This window comes from Oncorhynchus mykiss, chromosome 17 (assembly GCF_013265735.2).
Source record: "Oncorhynchus mykiss isolate Arlee chromosome 17, USDA_OmykA_1.1, whole genome shotgun sequence".
Taxonomy (NCBI): Eukaryota; Metazoa; Chordata; class Actinopteri; order Salmoniformes; family Salmonidae; genus Oncorhynchus; species Oncorhynchus mykiss.
In genome coordinates, this window is record NC_048581.1 from 15,414,956 (window position 1) to 15,438,788 (window position 23,833).

Consider the following 23,833-nt stretch of genomic DNA (forward strand, 5'->3'; position numbering starts at 1 on the left):
ACAGTGTTACCTGTGACAGACAGAGTTGTTCCAGGGAAGCTGTACCCCCATCTTGCCTCATCAGTTGTAAATCTGAACTTGTACTCAGTTGAGTCACTTTCTCTCAGGTCTGTGATTCTCAGGGTGGAGTCCTTTTCTGTTTGTCGATGGTATTCCACACGATCTGCATACTCTGGGTTCAGGCTCAGGTCTTTAGTGACACCAGACTTCCATTTGCTGAACCAGGACACTTCTGTGACGTTATGCCAACTGGGATGTGTGTAAAAGCAGGATATGTCCACTGTTGACCCTTTCAAAGCACAGATACTCTGATGGGTGTAAGTCACATTCATACAGCTCTCACCCACAACACCTGAAACAAAATGCAACTGATCAATTCCTGAAACCATAATGAGACTCAATGTTATAGATGTGTTGGACAGGTTCATTTAGAATAATAAACAATATATATATTGACATAGATCTATAAAACTGTTTATCATTCCAATATATCTAGTTAAGAATATTGACAGAGAAAGTAAAACCATTCTTATTTGTTCCAAATGATACCACATAAAATACTAGTTTATTTCAGACTCACACACTGCAGGAGAGTGGAGATTCTCATGGCCTTTTACAGCACAGGAGTAGCTGTCTGAATAATAACTATTGACAGAGTATTGCCGGGAGGTGGGCTCATCTAGATGTTGTCCGTTCTTGTACCAGATGTAGGTGGGGTTGTCAGTCAGAGTACAGGTGGTGCTACAGGTCAGTTTCTTCTGTCCCTCTGCAGCAGGAGTCACCTTCACCTGCAGACCTGAAACAATATGTATAAAACCACATACACCTCTGTGTTAATAGGATGGTCAATTTATTTATTTATTTTTATTTCACCTTTATTTAACCAGGTAGGCAAGTTGAGAACAAGTTCTCATTTACAATTGCGACCTGGCCAAGATAAAGCAAAGCAGTTCGACACATACAACGACACAGAGTTACACATGGAGTAAAACAAGTCTACATAATACAGTATAAACAAGTCTATATACGATGTGAGCAAATGAGGTGAGATAAGGGAGGTAAAGATAAAAAAAAAGCCATGGTGGCAAAGTAAATACAATATAGCAAGTAAAACACTGGAATGGTAGATTTGCAATGGAAGAATGTGCAAAGTAGAAATAAAAATAATGGGGTGCAAAGGAGCAAAATAAATAAATAAATGAAATACAGTAGGGAAAGAGGGTAGTTGTTTGGGCTAAATTATAGGTGGGCTATGTACAGGTGCAGTAATCTGTGAGCTGCTCTGACAGTTGGTGCTTAACGCTAGTGAGGGAGATAAGTGTTTCCAGTTTCAGAGATTTTTTAGTTCTTTCCAGTCATTGGCAGCAGAGAACTGGAAGGAGAGGCGGCCAAAGAAAGAATTGGTTTTGGGGGTGACTAGAGAGATATACCTGCTGGAGCGTGTGCTACAAGTGGGAGATGCTATGGTGACCAGTGAGCTGAGATAAGGGGGGACTTTACCTAGCAGGGTCTTGTAGATGACATGGAGCCAGTGGGTTTGGCAACGAGTATGAAGCGAGGGCCAGCCAACGAGAGCGTACAGGTCACAATGGTGGGTAGTATATGGGGCTTTGGTGAAAAAACGGATTGCACTGTGATAGACTGCATCCAATTTGTTGAGTAGGGTATTGGAGGCTATTTTGTAAATGACATCGCCAAAGTCGAGGATTGGTAGGATTGGTAGGATGGTCAGTTTTACAAGGGTATGTTTGGCAGCATGAGTGCATGAAGGATGCTTTGTTGCGAAATAGGAAGCCAATTCTAGATTTAACTTTGGATTGGAGATGTTTGATATGGGTCTGGAAGGAGAGTTTAGAGTCTAACCAGACACCTAAGTATTTGTTTTTGTCCACGTATTCTAAGTCAGAGCTGTCCAGAGTAGTGATGTTGGACAGGCGGGCAGGTGCAGGTAGCGATCGGTTGAAGAGCATGCATTTAGTTTTACTTGTATTTAAGAGCAATTGGAGGCCACGGAAGGAGAGTTGTATGGCATTGAAGCTTGCCTGGAGGGTTGTTAACACAGTGTCCAAAGAAGGGCCAGAAGTATACAGAATGGTGTCGTCTGCGTAGAGGTGGATCAGAGACTCACCAGCAGCAAGAGTGACCTCATTGATGTATATAGAGAAGAGAGTCGGTCCAAGAATTGAACCCTGTGGCACCCCCATAGAGACTGCCAGAGGTCCGGACAGCAGACCCTCCTATTTGACACACTGAACTCTATCAGAGAAGTAGTTGGTGAACCAGGCGAGGCAATCATTTGAGAAACCAAGGCTGTCGAGTCTGCCGATGAGGATGTGGTGATTGACAGAGTCGAAAGCCTTGGCCAGATCAATGAATACGGCTGCACAGTAATGTTTCTTATCGATGGCGGTTAAGATATCGTTTAGGACCTTGAGCGTGGCTGAGGTGAACCCATGACCAGCTCTGAAACCAGATTGCATAGCAGAGAAGGTATGGTGAGATTCGAAATGGTCGGTAATCTGTTTGTTGACTTGGCTTTCGAAGACCTTAGAAAGGCATGGTAGGATAGATATAGGTCTGTAGCAGTTTGGGTCAAGAGTGTCCCCCCCCTTTGAAGAGGGGATGACCGCAGCTGCTTTCCAATCTTTGGGAATCTCAGACGACACAAAAGAGAGGTTGAACAGGCTAGTAATAGGAGTGGCAACAATTTCGACAGATAATTTTAGAAAGAAAGGGTCCAGATTGTCTAGCCCTGCTGATTTGTAGGGGTCCAGATTTTGCAGCTCTTTCAGAACATCAGCTGAATGGATTTGGGAGAAGGAGAAATGGGGAAGGCTTGGGCGAGTTGCTGTGGGGGGTGCAGTGCTGTTGACCGGGGTAGGAGTAGCCAGGTGGAAAGCATGGCCAGCCGTAGAAAAATGCTTATTGAAATTCTCAATTATGGTGGATTTATCAGTGGTGACAGTGTTTCCTATCTTCAGTGCAGTGGGCAGCTGGGAGGAGGTGTTCTTATTCTCCATGGACTTTACAGTGTCCCAGAACTTTTTTGAGTTAGTGTTGCAGGAAGCAAATTTCTGCTTGAAAAAGCTAGCCTTAGCTTTTCTAACTGCCTGTGTATAATGCTTTCTAGCTTCCCTGAACAGCTGCATATCACGGGGGCTGTTTGATGCTAATGCAGAACGCCATAGGATGTTTTTTTGTTGGTTAAGGGCAGGCAGTCAGGTCTGGGGAGAACCAAGGGCTATATCTGTTCCTGGTTCTAAATTTCTTGAATGGGGCATGTTTATTTAAGATGGTTAGGAAGGCATTTAAAAAAAATATCCAGGCATCCTCTACTGACGGGATGAGATCAATATCCTTCCAGGATACCCCTGCCAGGTCGATTAGAAAGGCCTGCTCGCTGAAGTGTTTCAGGGAGCATTTGACAGTGATGAGTGGAGGTCGTTTGACCGCTGACCCATTACGGATGCAGGCAATGAGACAGTGATCGCTGAGATCTTGGTTGAAGACAGCAGAGGTGTGTTTAGAGGGCAAGTTGGTTAGGATGATATCTATGAGGGTGCCCGTGTTTAAGGCTTTGGGGAGGTACCTGGTAGGTTCATTGATAATTTGTGTGAGATTGAGAGCATCAAGTTTAGATTGTAGGATGGCTGGGGTGTTAAGCATGTTCCAGTTTAGGTTGCCTAGCTGTACGAGCTCTGAAGATAGATGGGGGGCAATCAGCTCACATATGGTGTCCAGAGCACAGCTGGGGGCAGAGGGTGGTCTATAGCAGGCGGCAACGGTGAGAGACTTGTTTTTAGAGAGGTGGATTTTTAAAAGTAGAAGTTCAAATTGTTTGGGTACAGACCTGGATAGTAGGACAGAACTCTGCAGGCTATCTTTGCAGTAGATTGAAACACCGCCCCCTTTGGCAGTTCTATCTTGTCTGAAAATGTTGTAGTTTGGGATTAAAATTTCAGAATTTTTGGTGATCTTCCTAAGCCAGGATTCAGACACAGCTAGAACATCCGGGTTGGCAGAGTGTGCTAAAGTAGTGATTAGAACAAACTTAGGGAGGAGGCTTCTAATGTCAACATGCATGAAACCAAGGCTATTAGGGTTACAGATGTCGTCAAAAGAGAGCGCCTGGGGAATAGGAGTGGAGCTAGGCACTGCAGGGCCTGGATTCACCTCTACATCGCCAGAGGAACAGAGGAGTAAAATAAGGGTACGGCTAAAAGCAATAAGAATTGGTCGTCTAGAACGTCTGGAACAGAGAGTAAAAGGAGGTTTCTGGGGGCGATAAAATAGCATCAAGGTATAATGTACAGACAAAGGTATGGTAGGATGTGAATACAGTGGAGGTAAACCTAGGTATTGAGTGATGAAGAGAGAGATATTGTCTCTAGAAACATCATTGAAACCAGGAGATGTCATTGTATGTGTGGGTGGTGGAACTAATAGGTTGGATAAGGTATAGTGAGCAGGACTAGAGGCTCTACAGTGAAATAAGCCAATAAACACTAACCAGAACAGCAATGGACAAGGCATATTGACATTAAGGAGAGGCATGCTTAGTCGAGTGATCAAAAGGGTCCAGTGAGTAGAGAGGTTGGTTGGGGGTCACGGCGATTTAGACAGCTGGCCAGGCCATCGGTAGCAAGCTAGCATAGGATGGAGGTCTGTTATTAGCCACCTCTTGCGTTCCGTCAATAGATTAGTGGGGTTCCGTCTGGTAGAGGGGATTAATCCAAATCACACAACAACAAAAAAAAAACAATAGATATAGTTATAGAGGCCCAAGAAGAAAAATGATTAAAAATAATAATAAAAATAAATAAATTGTCCGATTGTCTATTCAGATAGCAGCCGATAAGACAGCTAACGGTTAGCGGGCCGCAGATGGGCGTTCATGTAACGTCGCAACGGAGGAGCCAGCAAGATAACTCCTTCGGGTAGATAACGTCGGCAGTCCAGATGTGAAGGCCCGGTGCGGCTCCGCGTAGGCAGTAAAGCGGGTCCGGATAGGTGATTGTAGCCCAGGAGTGATTGATGGAACTCTTCAGCTGGCTAGCTCCGGAATAATTGATGTTTGCTCCGGAATCGACGAAAGCCGATAGTCACACGGATAGCAGCTAGCATAGCTGTGAGATCCAGGTATGAATGTCCAGAGTTAGCGGTTGAAATCCAGGGACATGGAGAGAAAAATTGGTCTGGTAAGTTCCGTTCCGAGCCGCACTGCGCCGTACAAAACTGGCGATAGATTTTCGAGCTAAAGGATAGCTGATGACCACAAACCGGGGTTAGCTGAATACTAACGATTAGCCAGTAAAGAAGCTAACTAGCTTCTGGATTAGCTTCTGGCTAGCTTCTGGCTAGCTCCTGGCTAGCTTCTGGCTAGCTCCTGGCTAGCTTCATGCTAATTTCTGGCTAGCTTCTTGGTGGATTACAGATTTGAGGTAAATAATACTTTTTTTATGAATATAAATTGGTGGGGCGGGTTGCAGGAGAGTGTTTTGAAGATGAGTTTATGGAAAATTAAAAAATATATATATAAAAAGGTATGTGAAAAAAGTTGTAAATATATATATATATATACGGGACACGACAAGACGAGGACAAAAGACGTCTGAACTGCTATGCCATCTTGGAAAAAGATCATATGTTCATATATTTATCCTGTAATTTATTTATCCTGTAATATGATTTACAGTTGTATCATACCTGTGACAGACAGAGTTGTTCCTGGGAAACTATGACCCCATTCAAAGTTGTCTGTTTTAAATGGGAAGCGATACTCAGCTGAGTCGTCCTCTCTCAGATCTGTGATTCTCAGGGTGAAGGGACCTCTGTATGTTCCAGTGTACTTCACACGACCTGCATACCCTGGGTCAGTGGTTAGGTCTTCAGGGGTCGACTTATCACTTCTAAACCAGAATGATGATGTGGTGGAATAATAACCAACATAAGTACAGTATATGTACACTGTTGACCCCTTCAAGACACAGATTCTCCTCTCTATGTAAGTCACTCTGTTGCAGCTCTGACCCTGAACACCTGAAACACAGTGACATAACAAGAGGTCAACAGATTGTATTCTCAGTTCTATCTAGAAATGCTAACAGTTCTCATATTATAAAATGAAACCAACACAGATATACATTGTATACAGTTTTACAGTGATGTATTAGGGATCTATTTAGTTTTTATTTTGGGGAGGATTGTGTGTTTTTTTACATTCAGCCCAGGATTTCCACATCCGGCTTCTTCACCTGCGGAATCATCTGAGAACAGCCACCCAGACAGCTGATGAAACTGAGGAGTAATTCTGTCTGTGATAAAGCCCTTTTGTTGGGAAAACCTCAGTCTGATTGGCTGGGCCTGGCTCCCCAGTGGGTGGGCCTATGCCCTCCCAAGCCCACCTATGGTTGTGACCCTGCCCAGTCATGTGAAATCCATAGATTAGGACCTAATGAATATACAGTATTTCATCTGACTGATTACCTTATATGAACTGTAACTCAGTAAAATGGTTGAAATTGTTGCACGTTGCGTTTATATTTTTGTTCAGTATAATTGTAAATGTATTTATGTAAAACATAGGGACCACAATGGAAATAAGTCACCAACTTTATTGTGCAATCCTTTAAAACAACAATCCTGTTTACTTAAAATAATATTGTTTATATATGTATTTCTTTAACTGACAAATAAAATCAATCAGTCAATCCAAACTGATCAGCAGCCATTTGATGAACGGAAAGAGACATTTGTTACAAAACACCAAAAAGTTGAATGACATTCAGAGATTGTCAAGTCTTCAATACTGGGTCAGACTACAAGGTAGGTGTCACGTTCTGACCTTTATTTCCTTTTGTTTTGTCATTATTTAGTATGGTCAGGGCGTGAGTTGGGGTGGGCAGTCTATGTTTTTTTTTCTATGATTTGGGTATTTCTATGTTTCGGCCTAGTATGGTTCTCAATCAGAGGCAGGTGTCATTAGTTGTCTCTGATTGAGAATCATACTTAGGTAGCCTGGGTTTCACTCTGTGTTTGTGGGTGATTGTTCCTGTCTCTGTGTTTTGCACCAGATAGGGCTGTTTTGGGTTTTCACGTTTCTTGTTTTTGTTAGTTTGTTAATGTGAAGTGATTTATTAAAACATGAGTCAAAATAACCACGCTGCGCTTTGGTCCGCCTCTCGTTCAGATGAAGAAAACCATTACAGAATCACCCACCACAACAGGACCAAGCGGCGTGGTAACGGGCAACAGAAAAAGCAGCAGCAGGAGAAGCAACAGAGGCAGCAGCAGCAGCAGCACTGGGAGAGGCTGCACTACTTGGAGAAATGGACTTGGGAGGAGATTCTAGACGGGAAAGGACCCTGGGCAGAGCCAGGAGAATATTGACGCCCCAAGGCCGAGCTGGAGGCAGCAAAAGCAGAGAGGCGGCATTATGAGGAACTAGCACGGCAGAGCGGATGGAAGCCCCCAAAAATGTATGGGGGGGGGGCTAACAGGGAGTATGGCTATGTCACGGTGTCCCCAGTGCGGGTGCATAGCCCGGTGCGGTATATTCCAGCTCCGTGTATCGGCCGGGCTAGATTGAGCGTCGAGCCAAATGCCATGAAGCCGGCTCTACGCATCTGGCCGCCAGTGCGTCTCCTTAGGCCGGCTTACATGGCACCAACCTTGCACACGGTGTCACCGGTTCGCCTGCATAGCCCAGTGCGGGCTATTCCACCTCACCGCACTGGCAGGGCGACCGGGACCATTCAACCGGGTAAGGTTGGGCAGGCTCGGTGCTCAAGAGCTCCAGTGCGCCTGCACGGCCCGGTCTATTCGTCACCACCTCCACGCACCAGCCCTCCGGTGGCAGCCCCCCTACCAGGCTGTCTCTCCGGCCCATCCTTACAGGGGCTCCCTCCTCTCCAGCGCTGCCGGAGTCTCCCGCCTCTCCGGCACTACCAGAGCCTTCCTCCTCTCAAATCAAATCAAATCAAATCAAATGTATTTATATAGCCCTTCGTACATCAGCTGATATCTCAAAGTGCTGTACAGAAACCCAGCCTAAAACCCCAAACAGCAAGCAATGCAGGTGTAGAAGCATGGTGGCTAGGAAAAACTCCCTAGAAAGGCCAAAACCTAGGAAGAAACCTAGAGAGGAACCAGGCTATGTGGGGTGGCCAGTCCTCTTCTGGCTGTGCCGGGTGGAGATTATAACAAAACATGGTCAAGATGTTCAAATGTTCATAAATGACCAGCATGGTCGAATAATAATAAGGCAGAACAGTTGAAACTGGAGCAGCAGCACAGTCAGGTGGACTGGGGACAGCAAGGAGTCATCATGTCAGGTATTCCTGGGGCATGGTCCTAGGGCTCAGGTCCTCCGAGAGAGAGAAAGAAAGAGAGAATTAGAGAGAGTATATGTGGGATGGCCAGTCCTCTTCTGGCTGTGCCGGGTGGAGATTATAACAGAACATGGCCAAGATGTTCAAATGTTCTCCAGCGCTGCCGGAGTCTCCCGCCTCTCCAGCGCCGCCTGAGCCACCAGTTTGCCCAGCGCCGCAAGTGCCGCCCGTCTGCCCAGTGCCGCCCGTCTGCCCAGCGCCGCCAGTGCCGCCCGTCTGCCCAGCGCCGCCAGTGCCGCCCGTCTGCCCAGCGCCGCCAGTGCCGCCCGTCTGCCCAGCGCCGCCAGCGCCGCCAGTGCCGCCCGTCTGCCCAGCGCCGTCAGTGCCGCCAGTCAGCCAGGGGCCGCCAGTGCCGCCAGTCAGCCAGGGGCCGCCAGTGCCGCCAGTCAGCCAGGGGCCGCCAGTGCCGCCGGTCAGCCAGGGGCCGCCAGTGCCGCCAGTCAGCCAGGGGCCGCCAGTCAGCCAGGGGCCGCCAGTGCCGCCAGTCAGCCAGGGGCCGCCAGTGCCGCCAGTCAGCCAGGGGCCGCCAGTCAGCCAGGGGCCGCCAGTGCCGCCAGTCAGCCAGGGGCCGCCAGTGCCGCCCGTCTGCCCAGCGCCGTCAGTGCCGCCAGTCAGCCAGGGGCCGCCAGTGCCGCCAGTCAGCCAGGTGCCGCCAGTGCCGCCAGTCAGCCAGGGGCCGCCGTCCCACCTCTGTCCCGAGCAGCCGTCCCACCTCTGTCACGAGCAGCCGTCCCACCTCTGTCCCGAGCAGCCGTCCCACCTCTGTCCCGAGCAGCCGTCCCACCTCTGTCCCGAGCAGCCGTCCCACCTCTGTCCCGAGCTGCCCCACCTCTGTCCCGAGCTGCCCCTCTGTCCAGTGGGGTCATTGAGAAGGGTGGCCATGGTGAGAAAGCCACGGAGGCGGACAATAAGGCGGACTAAGACAATGATGAAGTGGGGTCTGCGTCCCGCGCCAGAGCCGACACCGCGGACAGACACCCACCAAGACCCTCCCCTATAGGTCAAGGTTTTGCGGCCGGAGTCCGCACCTTTGGGGGGGGGGGGGGGGTACTGTCACGTTCTGACCTTTATTTCCTTTTGTTTTGTCATTATTCAGTATGGTCAGGGCGTGAGTTGGGGTGGGCAGTCTATGTTTGTTTTTCTATGATTTGGGTATTTCTATGTTTCGGCCTAGTATGGTTCTCAATCAGAGGCAGGTGTCATTAGTTGTCTCTGATTGAGAATCATACTTAGGTAGCCTGGGTTTCACTGTGTGTTTGTTGGTGATTGTTCCTGTCTCTGTGTTTTGCACCAGATAGGGCTGTTTTGGGTTTTCACGTTTCTTGTTTTTGTTAGTTTGTTAATGTGAAGTGATTTATTAAAACATGAGTCAAAATAACCACGCTGCGCTTTGGTCCGCCTCTCGTTCAGATGAAGAAAACCATTACAGTAGGGAGGGATGTATTCTCTGTTTGTCCAGATTTACATTGTCTATGTATTGTGGTGTTGAAAACACAAACCATGACATTGAAGTGTCCGAAGTCAGTATGCTTTGTTTATTGGTTGTGTGCTGCATTGGCACAGAAACCTGTTGGTGGAAAATGTGTTGCATATATTTTGTATATGATGGCAGTGTAATAGAACAGGCAGGGTGAGCTTGTCTGTGGTGGTCGGGAACCCTCAAACTTCTGGCCCGTAGCCCTGCGTGGCATCGATCAGTCGGAATTCACGTTTATAAATGCAGGTTGCTACAGTTATTCTTATTTGTGGTCGTAAACATTATTTTATTTTACAGTACAAGGGGAGGGTCATGTGAAAATATTTTAAACTTTGAAGACCAGTCCTGTCCCGTCCCCCAGTAAATTTCAATCTGCCCCTTAATAAATAAACACTCACAAACTGCAGGAGAGTGGAGATCCTCATGGCCTTTTACAGCACAGGAGTAACTGTCTTCATAGTTACTGGAGACTGGGTCTTTGTACTGGGGGGAGGTGCTCTCATCTAGATGTTGTCCGTTCTTGTACCAGATGTAGGTGGGGTTGTCAGTCAGAGTACAGGTGGTGCTACAGGTCAGTGTATTCTGTCCCTCTGCAGCAGGAGTCACCTTCACCTGCAGACCTGAAACAATATGCATAAAACCACATACACCTCTGTGTTAACAGGATGGTTCATATATTTTCTCCTGTAATTCATTATGATTTACAGTTGTAGTATTACCTGTGACAGACAGAGTTGTTCCTGGGAAACTATGACCCCAGTCAAAGTTGTCTGCTTTAAAAGTGAAGCGATACCCAGCTGAGTCCTCCTCTCTCAGATCTGTGATTCTCAGGGTGAAGGGACCTCTGTATGTTCCAGTGTACTCCACACGACCTGCATACCCTGGGTTTGTGGTTAGGTCTTCAGGGGTCGACTTATCACTTCTAAACCAGAATGATGATGTGGTGGAATAATAACCAACATAAGTACAGGATATGTCCACTGTTGACTCCTTCAAGACACAGATTCTCCTCTTGGTGTAAGTCACTCTGTTGCAGCTCTGACCCTGAACACCTGAAACACAGTGACATAACAAGAGGTCAACTAGATTGTATTCTCAGTTCTATCTAGAAATGCTAACAGATCTCATATTACAAAATGAAACCAACACTGATATACATTGTATACAGTTTTACAGTGATGTATTAGGGATCTATTTATTTTTTGTTTTGGGGACGATTGTGTGTTTTTTTACATTCAGCCCAGGATTTCCACATCCGGCTTCTTCACCTGCGGAATCATCTGAGAACAGCCACCCAGAGAGCTGATGAAACTGAGGAGTAATTCTGTCTGTGATAAAGCCCTTTTGTTGGGAAAACCTCAGTCTGATTGGCTGGGCCTGGCTCCCCAGTGGGTGGTCCTATGCCCTCCCAAGCCCACCTATGGTTGTGACCCTGCCCAGTCATGTGAAATCCATAGATTAGGACCTAATGAATATACAGTATTTCATCTGACTGATTACCTTATGTAACAGTATAACTTTAGACCGTCCCCTCGCCCATACCCGGGCGCGAACCAGAGACCCTCTGCCCACATCAACAAGCATCGTTACCCATCGCTCCACAAAAGCCACGACCCTTGCAGAGCAAGGAGAACTACTACTTCAAGGTCTCAGAGAAAGTGATGTCACCGATTGGAACGGTAGTTAGCGTGCACAGCTAACTAAGCTAGCCGTTTCACATCCGTTACACTTATATGAACTGTAACTCAGTAAAATGGTTGAAATTGTTGCACGTTGCGTTTATATTTTTGTTCAATATAATTGTATATGTATTTATGTAAAACATAGGGACCACAATGAAAATAAGTCACCAACTTTATTGTCCAATCCTGTTCACTTAAAATAATATTGTTTATATACAGTGGGGAGAACAAGTATTTGATACACTGCCGATTTTGCAGGTTTTCCTACTTACAAAGCATGTAGAGGTCTGTAATTTTTATCATAGGTACACTTCAACGGTGAGAGACGGAATCTAAAACAAATATTAAGAAAATCACATTGTGTGATTTTTAAGTAATTAATTTGCATTTTATTGCATGACATAAGTATTTGATACATCAGAAAAGCAGAACCTAATATTTGGTACAGAAACCTTTGTTTGCAATTACAGAGATCATATGTTTCCTATAGTTCTTGACCAGGTTTGCACACACGGCAGCAGGGATTTTGGCCCACTCCTCCATACAGACCTTCTCCAGATCCTTCAGGTTTTGGGACTGTCGCTGGGCAATACGGATTTTCAGCTCCCTCCAAAGATTTTCTATTGGGTTCAGGTCTGGAGACTGGCTAGGCCACTCCAGGACCTTGAGATGCTTCTTACGGAGCCACTCCTTAGTTGCCCTGGCTGTGTGTTTCGGGTCGTTGTCATGCTGGAAGACCCAGCCACAACTCATCTTCAATACTCTTACTGAGGGAAGGAGGTTGTTGGCCAAGATCTCGTGATACATGGCCCCATCCATCCTCCCCTCAATACGGTGCAGTCATCCTGTCCCCTTTGCAGAAAAGCATCCCCAAAGAATGATGTTTACACCTCCATGCTTCACGGTTGGGATGGTGTTCTTGGGGTTGTACTCATCCTTCTTCTTCCTCCAAACACGGCGAGTGGAGTTTAGACCAAAAAGCTCTATTTTTGTCTCATCAGACCACATGACCTTCACCCATTCATCCTCTGGATCATCCATATGGTCATTGGCAAACTTCAGACGGGCCTGGACATGCGCTGGCTTGAGCAGGAGGACCATGCGTGCGCTGCAGGATTTTAATCCATGATGTGTAGTGAGTTACTAATGTGTAGTGTGTTACTAATGGTTTTCTTTGAGACTGTGGTCCCAGCTCTCTTCAGGTCATTAACCAGGTCCTGCCCTGTAGTTCTGGGCTGATCCCTCACCTTCCTCATGATCATTGATGCCCCACAAGGTGAGATCTTGCATGGAGCCCCAGACCGAGGGTGATTGACTGTCATCTTGAACTTCTTCCATTTTCTAATAATTGCGGCAGCAGCTTTGCCTTCTCACCAAGCTGCTTACCTATTGTCCTGTAGCCTATCCCAGCCTTGTGCTGTTCTACAACTTTATCCCTGATGTCCTTACACAGCTCTCTGGTCTTGGCCAATGTGGAGAGGTTGGAGTCTTTTTGATTGAGTGTGTGGACAGGTGTCTTTTATACAGGTAACGAGTTCAAACAGGTGCAGTTAATACAGGTAATGAGTGGAGAACAGGAGGGCTTCCTAAAGAAAAACTAACAGGTCTGTGAGAGCCGGAATTCTTACTGGTTGGTAGGTGATCAAATACTTATGTCATGCAATAAAATGCAAATTAATTACTTAAAAATCATACAAAGTGATTTTCTGGATTTTTGTTTTAGATTCTGTCTCTCACAGTTGAAGTGTACCTATGATAAAAATTACAGACCTCTACATGCTTTGTAAGTAGGACAACCTGCAAAATCGACAGTGTATCAAATACTTGTTCTCCCCACTGTATGCATTCTTTTAACTGACAAATAAAATCAATCAGTCAATCCAAACTGAGCAGCAGCCATTTGATGAACGGAAAGAGACATTTGTTACAAAACACCAAAAAGTTGAATGACATTCAGAGATTGTCAAGCCTTCAATACTGGGTCAGACTACAAGGTAGGGAGGGATGTATTCTCTGTTTGTCCAGATTTACATTGTCTATGTATTGTGGTGTTGAAAACACAAACCATGACATTGAAGTGTCTGAAGTCAGTATGCTTTGTTTATTGGTTGTGTGCTGCATTGGCACAGAAACCTGTTGGTGGAAAATGTGTTGCATATATTTTGTATATGATGGCAGTGTAATAGAACAGGCAGGGTGAGCTTGTCTGTGGTGGTCAGGAACCCTCAACCTTCTGGCCCGTAGCCCTGCGTGGCATCGATCAGGCCACAAAAGCAGGCTGAAGTGGCAAAGTCGGTATCACGTTTATAAGTGCAGGTCGCTACAGTTATTCTTATTTGTGGTCGTAAACATTATTTTGAGTTAATTCTGTGAGGGGGAGGGTGTTCCATTTATTTTACAGTACAAGGGGAGGGTCATGTGAAAATATTTTAAACTTTGAAGACCAGTCCTGTCCCGTCCCCCAGTAAATTTCAATCTGTCCCTTATTAAATAAACACTCACAAACTGCAGGAGAGTGGAGATCCTCATGGCCTTTTACAGCACAGGAGTAACTGTCTTCATAGTTACTGGAGACTGGGTCTTTGTACTGGGGGGAGGTGCTCTCATCTAGATGTTGTCCGTTCTTGTACCAGATGTAGGTGGGGTTGTCAGTCAGAGTACAGGTGGTGCTACAGGTCAGTGTCTTCTGTCCCACTGCAGCAGGAGTCACCTTCACCTGCAGACCTGAAACAATATGTATAAAACCACATACACCTCTGTGTTAACAGGATGGTTAATATATTTATCCTGTAATTCAATATGATTTACAGTTGTATCATACAGTGTAGTATTTATTACCTGTGACAGACAGAGTTGTTCCTGGGAAACTATGACCCCAGTCAAAGTTGTTTGTTTTAAAAGTGAAGCGATACTCAGCTGAGTCGTCCTCTCTCAGATTTGAGATTCTCAGGGTGAAGGGAACTCCGTATGTTCCAGTGTACTCCACTCGACTTGCATACCCTGGGTCTCTGGTTAGGTCTTCAGGGGTCGACTTATCACTTCTAAACCAGAATGATGATGTGGTGGAATAATAACCAACATAAGTACAGGATATGTCCACTGTTGACCCCTTCAAGACACAGATTCTCCTCTTGGTGTAAGTCACTCTGTTGCAGCTCTGACCCTGAACACCTGAAACACAGTGACATAACAAGAGGTCAATTGGATTGTGTTCTCAGTTCTTTCTAGAGATGCTCAAAGCTCTCAAGTTCTCATAGTGAAACCAACACACAGTATAATGTATTAAATGAACACTCACACACTGCAGGAGAGTGGAGGTCCTCATGGCCTTTTACAGCACAGGAATAAGTGTCATCATAGTTCCTGGAGACTGAGTATTTGTACTGGGGGGAGGTGCTCTCATCTAGATGTTGTCCGTTCTTGTACCAGATGTAGGTGGGGTTGTCAGTCAGAGTACAGGTGGTGCTACAGGTCAGTGTCTTATCCTGATGTCCACCATTCACCTTCACCTGAAGACCTGGAGAAAAAACAATATCACTGTAAATCCCTTTATCACTGACTTATCACTCTAATACAAAGATGGAGGAAATCCTATGTTATACAGACATAAACACAAACCAAGACAATTTTCCTGAACTAAATGGAATTCAACAGTTTAACTATATTGAATGTAACTGTACCTGTAACAGAAAGAGTGACTCCAGGACTTCCAGAATATTTCCCTCCTTCCTGATCTGTTAATAATCTGAACTTGTACGTAGCTGAGTCTCTCTCTCTCAGGTCTGTGATTTTCAGGGTACAGTCTTTCTTCTTATCTCCATGATACTCCAGACGATCTGCATACTCTGGGTCCTGACCTAGATCTTCAGGTTCTATACCAGCCTCCATTTTAGTGAACCAGAAGGTTGTTGTGACTTTACCTCTGGGATATGTGTAAGAGCAGAACAGATCCACTGATGACCCCTTCAAGGTACAGATACTCTGAGTGGTGTATGTAACACTCCAGCCATCCTGACCCAGTACCACTGAAACACAGTTAGACATCACAATGGTATCAGAATTAGGACAAGGTATTTGGCTCACACTGAAGGTAGGGTTTGTCCACACTTTGTTGCCATATTAGAAACCACAGATAATCATCACTCAGTGAGGTGTAAAACATAACTATTTAAAGTGAAGTGGAGATGCCTAACAGAACACAAGCAAATGTAATACACATGTCTGTAGATTGACAAACATATAAGTTATGAATGAGACCATACCTGTCACAGACCAGAGAAAGACCACCAACACACTTCCTGCTGTTCTCAAGACCATTGTTGCATCTCCCACCCTGCAGTCTTAGAAACATAAACAACAACTCACTCTATAGCTGGTGAATAACTCCACCTGATACATTGAAGTATAAATTGTAAATGGGGTACAGGGTCTCATTACTGAAAATGAACCAGGCTCATATTGTGTTGTGTTATGAATTGTGCTAAATGGTTGTCTATGTGAATACTGTCTGTCTGTAAGTCTACTGCACTATGTATGTAATGTGTGTGATGTGTTGCATGTCTGTCTACGTCTGTCTACTTAAACTGACATGATGTAAAAAATAAATTCCTAATATATACAGTAGTCATCATCATCATTGTAAACAACAACAACAACAATCACTTATTGAACAGCTCTGTAGTACTGTAAACACATATTTCTACATAGATTTTTCTGAAGCTGTTTTATTCTCAGAACTCCAAATATAGGAGGATAAATGTTCCATCCTTTACGGTCCGTCAAGCTGTACAGCAGCCTAAAGACTGACCACCAGGTTCAATGACAGCACCTATCCTCAAGCTGTGAGGCTAAACAGCCAGTGACTTTCACTCTCTATCTCACTCTCTCTTACTCTCTTTCTCTCCCTCTCACACACACACACACACACACACACACACACTCACACACACACTCACACACACACACACACACACACACACACACACACACACACACACACACACACAAATTATACATTACCCTCAAGTATTTGACTTATGACTAAAAACAAATAACCAAAAACTATATTTCAAGATATTGTCAAGAGTACTTACAGAGTGAAGTGAAGAGGAGAGGACTTGTACAGTGAGTCAACTGTCTGGTAGTGAGTGAAAACAAGAAGTGTTGAAACCTTATAAAAGCAGTCAGAACACAAGTAGTGGATGCAGAACTGTCCTTCCTGTTTAGTAAAGACATTAACATCCACGACAACCAGACCAACACGCCAGAAAAGGGCTGTTACTGTAATAGAACAGAAATTGTGTAAAAGACAAGTCTGGGCATATATATATATATATATTTTTTTTAAATATCAATTTTCACTGTGATCTTTATACTACATACAGAACCATTTAAACACTGTGTTGACTAAACTATTTATAACATTAACATTTTAATGACCTACCTTGCCCTTCTGAGTTCTGTATATACAGGTCAAAGTTCCATGATGTTATTCAATTAGAACCCATTCAATTTAAACACCCATGACCATCACTCCTCATCAGCTGCATCAAAGTGGTACTGAAGGTTCAGTGATCTAGACTAGAGCACCTATGGGTGGTCCTGGGAACCAAACCCATAACGTTGCAGGATGTTCTACCAACTGAGCTACAGAGGAACATGTTCTGTAAAGTCTAATGTGTATATACATATTTCTGATATGACTCGGGAGGTCTGTCAGAGGACAGACAGGAAAGGAAAACAGGGAAGTGATACTGAGTGTGTGCATCTAAACCAACAAAATACTTTATACTAATCCTAAACACAACCCACCATCACTGTGTCTCATGTTAATACTACTCCTAAACACAACCCACCATCACTGTGTCTCATGTTAATACTACTCCTAAACACAACCCACCATCACTGTGTCTCATGTTAATACTACTCCTAAACACAACCCACCATCACTGTGTCTCATGTTAATACTACTCCTAAACACAACCCACCATCACTGTGTCTCATGTTAATACTACTCCTAAACACAACCCACCATCACTGTGTCTCATGTTAATACTACTCCTAAACACAACCCACCATCACTGTGTCTCATGTTAATACTACTCCTAAACACAACCCACCTTCACTGTGTCTCATGTTAATACTACTCCTAAACACAACCCACCATCACTGTGTCTCATGTTAATACTACTCCTAAACACAACCCACCATCACTGTCTCTCATGTTAATATTACTCCTAAAGCTCTTACGAAGCATACACCTAATCACTGTTACTCTCAATCTTACTTTTGGTCATTTTCAAACAAGTCTCCACAACAATCTCTTGCTTTCAGAGTCCTTAAAATACCATGCTAAAGTATTATATGTGTAACCCCATGTACAATACTGTATCAGATTAAATACACAGAAATACATCTACAGAGTATACTGTAAATAACAGAAAAACAAAACATACATTACAATAGCATGGTCATGCACATAACAGGATACAGAAGTTCATGGAAACAAACAAAGGATAAAATAAACATATTTTAAGATATCGTCAAGCATACTTACAGAGTGAAGGGGAGATGTGTTGCAAGTTAACTTACTGGAAGTCTATATATATATAGACACTGAGTGTGAGGTTGGAGGTTTGAAGTCTGTGGTTGACACAACTTTGAAGCAGTCAGGGACAATAGAGTTGAGTAGAGGGCGTACTTGCTTCAAAGCCTGTTTTAGCATGACTAAGCCATTTAATACACCATTTCAGTTGGTATGAAGACTGTTATTAAACTTATGGAAGTTGAAGATATTAACTACTTTAAAATGGAAATAGCCCTCAATGGTGCTGCTCATTGTGTCACAGAAGACATCATGACAAAGATGTCAAGATGTACCTTCTATCCAACTCTATGTCAGGGAGAAAGAAGCTTATGCAGAGAGGGCTTCCTTCAGCAGTCACTCAGACTGTTCGAGAGCATCAAAACTGATGTATCATGGGTAAATTGTGACTGACTGAATGATCTATAAATAATATTGAGTAGTTATTCATCATGCAAGGTGATTTGTAGATTTTGACTTGCCTCTAAAGTCAGCTACAATGTCGAACACTCCCACATTTACAAAAATCCCATTCAAGTCACGGGACTGATATTAAGATTTCACATATTAACAATCTCACATCATGTTCAAATCATCTGGAAGTGACTTTGTTGAGCTTCACAACACATTTTTTTAAACTTTTGATTGGTTTTGAAATGATGTGCGAGAAATGCCTCTTATCAGTCACATGACGAATGGGATTTGTTTTATTCATTTATTTATTTTACCTTTATTTAACCAGGTAGGCAAGTTGAGAACAAGTTCTCATTTACAATTGCGACCTGGCCAAGATAAAGCAAAGCAGTTTGACACATACAACGACACAGAGTTACACATGGAGTAAAACAAACATACAGTCAATAATACAGTATAAACAAGTCTATATACAATGTGAGCAAATGAGGTGAGAAGGGAGGTAAAGGCAAAAAAGGCCATGGTGGCAAGATAAATACAATATAGCAAGTAAAACACTGGAATGGTAGTTTTGCAATGGAAGAATGTGCAAAGTAGAAATAAAAATAATGGGGTGCAAAGGTAGTTGTTTGGGCTAAATTATAGGTGGGCTATGTACAGGTGCAGTAATTTGTGACACGAATGCTAAAACATTAGCAAGTGAAAACAGTGTCAGGGGAAACTAAACCAAAGCAGGGACTGATGTCACACCATGTTCATAGACTGCTAAAAGGGAAGGGAAACCAATGTGTCATTTTGTAATTTGGTTGAACCTTCAAGATATTATAACAATATATTAGCAAAAGAATAGAGGTGTAAGGACTAGCTTTGATTTGGAGCCATAGCTCTTCAGTCCATGTTCTGTAGTGGTTCTCTTCAGTCCAGGTTCTGTGATGGTTCTCTTCAGTCCATGTTCTGTGGTGATTCTCTTCAGTCCATGTTCTGTGGTGGTTCTCTTCAGTCCATGTTCTGTGATGGTTCTCTTCAGTCCATGTTCTGTGATGGTTCTCTTTAGTCCATGTTCTGTGGTGGTTTTCTTCAGTCCATGTTCTGTGGTGGTTCTCTTCAGTCCAGGTTCTGTGGTGGTTCTCTTCAGTCCAGGTTCTGTGGTGGTTCTATCAGCCGAGGTTATGTGGTGGTTGTCTTCAGTCCAGGTTCTGTGGGTGGTCCCCTGGATGGTCTGATACACAGAGGGCTGAGTGTCTCTCTGAAGAGCTGTGAATGTGTCACTGGGCGAGTCCCTCACACTCTGAGAGAGAGACAGCGACACAGGAAACACAGCATGAGCACTTTACACACTGCACTATAGCATTCTCGCTCACTTCTACTTTCTGTGTTCATCTCTCTCACTCACCCAATTACCCACTCACGCAAACAAACACAAAAACTGTATACAAAATAAACACCTATATGAATGTGTTATAACATACCTACAGCCAGAGTGTCTGGTCCTCATTTTCAGTGGTGTGTGTGTCCCAGTTAGGGTCAGGATGGACACTCTGTGGAGAGAGAGCTGTGTCAAGGTACAGGGAAAATAGTAGAAAGAGACTATTGTGACACAGTAAAAAATAAAAGCAGTAACTTATCAACAGGAAGTGTGTTGATAGAATGACCATCTGTAGAGCATCTATCCAGACTATCCAAATAAAGTGGCTAAAAAACTATATCACTGTAAATCCCTTTATCACTGAGTTTTCCCTCTAAGACACTGATGGAAGAAATCCTATTCTATACAGATGTAAACACAAACCAAGACTAATGCCCAGAACTAAATGGAATTCAACAGTTTAGCTTTATTGAATTTAACTGTACCTGTGACAGACAGAGTGACTACAGGATCGCCAGCATATTTCCCTACGGTCTGATCTGCTATATATCTGAACTTGTATGTAGCTGAGTCACTGTCTCTCAGGTCTCTGATTGTCAGAGTGTGGCCATTCTTCTTGTCGCTACGGTACGTCACACGACCTTTGTAGTCTGGGTCACCACTCAGAGTCACGGTATAAAGTTTGGTAAATCAGAAGGTTGTTGTGATTGTATAGCCACTGGGATATGTGTAAGAGCAGGACAGCTCTACTGTTGACCCCTTCAAGGTGCAGATACTCTGAGTGGTGTATTTCACACTCCTGCCATCCTGACCCAGTAACACTGCAACGCAATCACACATGATGGTGATTATACATTACAGACTCATTTTCTCACACTAACAGCGTTTGTCCACACTTTGTTGCCGTACTCTACTTGCTGAGTGTGAATGAAAACCACAGAAAGGACTTAAGACAAAGACAACTATTCCAGAAAAGCAGAAGCCCCTAACAGACGATGTGTAATGATTTTCCTCCTCTTCTGACGAGGAGTATGAAAGATTGGACCAAAACGCAGCGTGGTAAGTGTCCATTTTTTATGAAAATATAACTGAACACTGAATACAAAAAAAAACATAGTGAAACAATGAACATCGAAGCAGTTCTGAATGGTGAAACACAGACACAGAAAACAACTACCCACAACCCATAGTGGGAAAACAAGCTGCCTTAGTATGGTTCTCAATCAGAGACAACGATGCACAGCTGCCTCTGATTGAGAACCATACCAGGCCAAAACCAGAAATACAAAACATAGAACAAGAACATAGAATGCCCACCCCAACTCACGCCCTGACCAAACTAAAATAGAGACATAAAAAAGGAACTAAGGTCAGGACGTGACAGTACCCACCCACGCAAATCCTAAACCCATAGGGGAGGGTCTGGGTGGGCATCTGTCCGCGGTGGCGGCTCTGGCGCGGGACGTGGACCCCACTCCACCATAGTCTTGGCCCACTTAAGTTGCGCCTTTGGAGCGGCGACCCTCGGCGCCGACCTCGGACTGGGGACCCCTGCAGCGGGCCCCGAATAGACGGGAGACTCCGGCAGCGCCGGAGTGAAGGGTGGCTCCGGCAGGTCCTGACAGACGGGCGGCGCCGGCAGCTCCTGACTGACGGGCGGCTCCGGCAGCTCCTGACTGACGGGCGGCTCCGGCAGCTCCGGACAGACGGGAGAACCTGGAGGGAGGAGACGGAGAGACCTACAGGAGGCCTGGTGTGTGGAGGAGGCACCGGATGACTGGGCTGTGGGGGAGCACTGGAGATCTGGTGCATACCACTCGCACCTCTCCCTTAGGCTCAATGCCCACATTCGCCCGGCACGGGCGGAGCGCAGGCATATTGGCAGCGCCCCGGAGACACAACACGCAGCGCCAGCGCATGATACCCTGGGCCGAAACGGCGTACCGGAGACCAAACACGCTGAGCTGGCACAACACGCCCTGGCTGGATGCCCACTCTCGCATGGCACTTGCGGGGGGCTGACCTATAGCGCACCGGGCTGTGAGCGTGTACTGGCGACATTGTGCGCTTGACCGCATAACACAGTGCCTGACCAGTACTATGCTTCTTCCGGTAAGCACAGGGAGTTGGTTCAGGTCTATCACCTGACTCTGCTAATCTCCCCGTGTGCCACCCCCAAAAAAAAATTTGGGCTGCCTCTCGTGCCTGTTGCGCTGCCTTACCTCATTTCGCGGCTCCCTTTTCCTGCTGCCTCTGCTCTCCTGGCTGTCTCCACCTGTTCCCATGGGAGGCGATCCCTTCCAGCCAGGATCTCCTCCCATGTGTAGGAACCCTTCCCGTCCAGAATGTCCTCCCAAGTCCAGGAGTCCAGAACCCTCTGCTCCTGGTGACCACGCTGCTTGGTCCTTTTTTGGTGGGTAGTTCTGTAACGATTTTCCTCCTCTTCTGACGAGGAGTATGAAAGATTGGACCAAAACGCAGCGTGGTAAGTGTCCATTTTTTATGAAAATATAACTGAACACTGAATACAAAAAAAACATAGTGAAACAATGAACATCGAAGCAGTTCTGTATGGTGAAACACAGACACAGAAAACAACTACCCACAACCCATAGTGGGAAAACAGGCTGCCTTAGTATGGTTCTCAATCAGAGACAACGATGCACAGCTGCCTCTGATTGAGAACCATACCAGGCCAAAACCAGAAATACAGAACATAGAACAAAAACATAGAATGCCCACCCCAACTCACACCCTGACCAAAGTAAAATAGAGACATAAAAAAGCAACGAAGATCAGAAAGTGAAACAATGTCAACGAACACACCAGAATAACATTAAGATAACATTACTAAAACAGTTATGAATGAGACCATACCTGCTACAGACCAGAGAAAGACCCCCAACACACTTCCTGTTGTTCTCAAGGCCATTGTTGCAGTCGAAGAAACATAAACAACAACTCACTCTATATCTGGTGAATAACTCCACCTGATACATTAAACCAGTCCAGGGTCCATATTCACAAAGTGAATCAGAGTAGACTAAGAGTGCTCATCTCGGACCAGTTTAGCCTTTTAGATCTTTATTATATGGATCGGTAGGACCTGATCCTACATCAGCACTCCTTCTCTGAGACACCAAAAAAAGTATATATCTATATATACAGTGGGGACAAAAAAGTATTTAGTCAGCCACCAATTGTGCAAGTTCAATTGGCTGCCTTAGTATGGTTCTCAATCAGAGACAACGATGCACAGCTGCCTCTGATTGAGAACCATACCAGGCCAAAACCAGAAATACAGAACATAGAACAAAAACATAGAATGCCCACCCCAACTCACACCCTGACCAAAGTAAAATAGAGACATAAAAAAGCAACGAAGATCAGAAAGTGAAACAATGTCAACGAACACACCAGAATAACATTAAGATAACATTACTAAAACAGTTATGAATGAGACCATACCTGCTACAGACCAGAGAAAGACCCCCAACACACTTCCTGTTGTTCTCAAGGCCATTGTTGCAGTCGAAGAAACATAAACAACAACTCACTCTATATCTGGTGAATAACTCCACCTGATACATTAAACCAGTCCAGGGTCCATATTCACAAAGTGAATCAGAGTAGACTAAGAGTGCTCATCTCGGACCAGTTTAGCCTTTTAGATCTTTATTATATGGATCGGTAGGACCTGATCCTACATCAGCACTCCTTCTCTGAGACACCAAAAAAAGTATATATCTATATATACAGTGGGGACAAAAAAGTATTTAGTCAGCCACCAATTGTGCAAGTTCTCCCACTTAAAAAGATGAGAGAGGCCTGTAATTTTCATTATAGGTACACTTCAACTATGACAGACAAAATGAGAAAAAAAATCCAGAAAATCACATTGTAGGATTTTTAATGAATTTA

At 44.7% G+C, this 23,833-nt stretch overlaps 1 protein-coding gene across 1 annotated transcript in view; it reads right to left on the reverse strand.

Moving 5' to 3' along the window:
- LOC118940092 overlaps positions 1–23,450 on the reverse strand; it is a 149,995-nt gene extending 126,545 nt beyond the window's left edge. The window contains exons 1-10 of the mRNA XM_036948328.1: positions 23,381–23,450; positions 15,230–15,574; positions 14,848–15,066; positions 14,388–14,720; positions 14,052–14,303; positions 10,587–10,919; positions 10,266–10,487; positions 5,707–6,039; positions 581–796; positions 11–352 (exon numbers count right to left, since the gene is read on the reverse strand). Of these exons, the coding sequence (XP_036804223.1) occupies positions 11–352; positions 581–796; positions 5,707–6,039; positions 10,266–10,487; positions 10,587–10,919; positions 14,052–14,303; positions 14,388–14,720; positions 14,848–15,066; positions 15,230–15,574; positions 23,381–23,435 (2,650 nt within the window). The 5' untranslated portion in view covers positions 23,436–23,450. The remainder of the gene's footprint in view (positions 1–10; positions 353–580; positions 797–5,706; positions 6,040–10,265; positions 10,488–10,586; positions 10,920–14,051; positions 14,304–14,387; positions 14,721–14,847; positions 15,067–15,229; positions 15,575–23,380) is intronic.
- Positions 23,451–23,833: the final 383 nt, after the last annotated feature.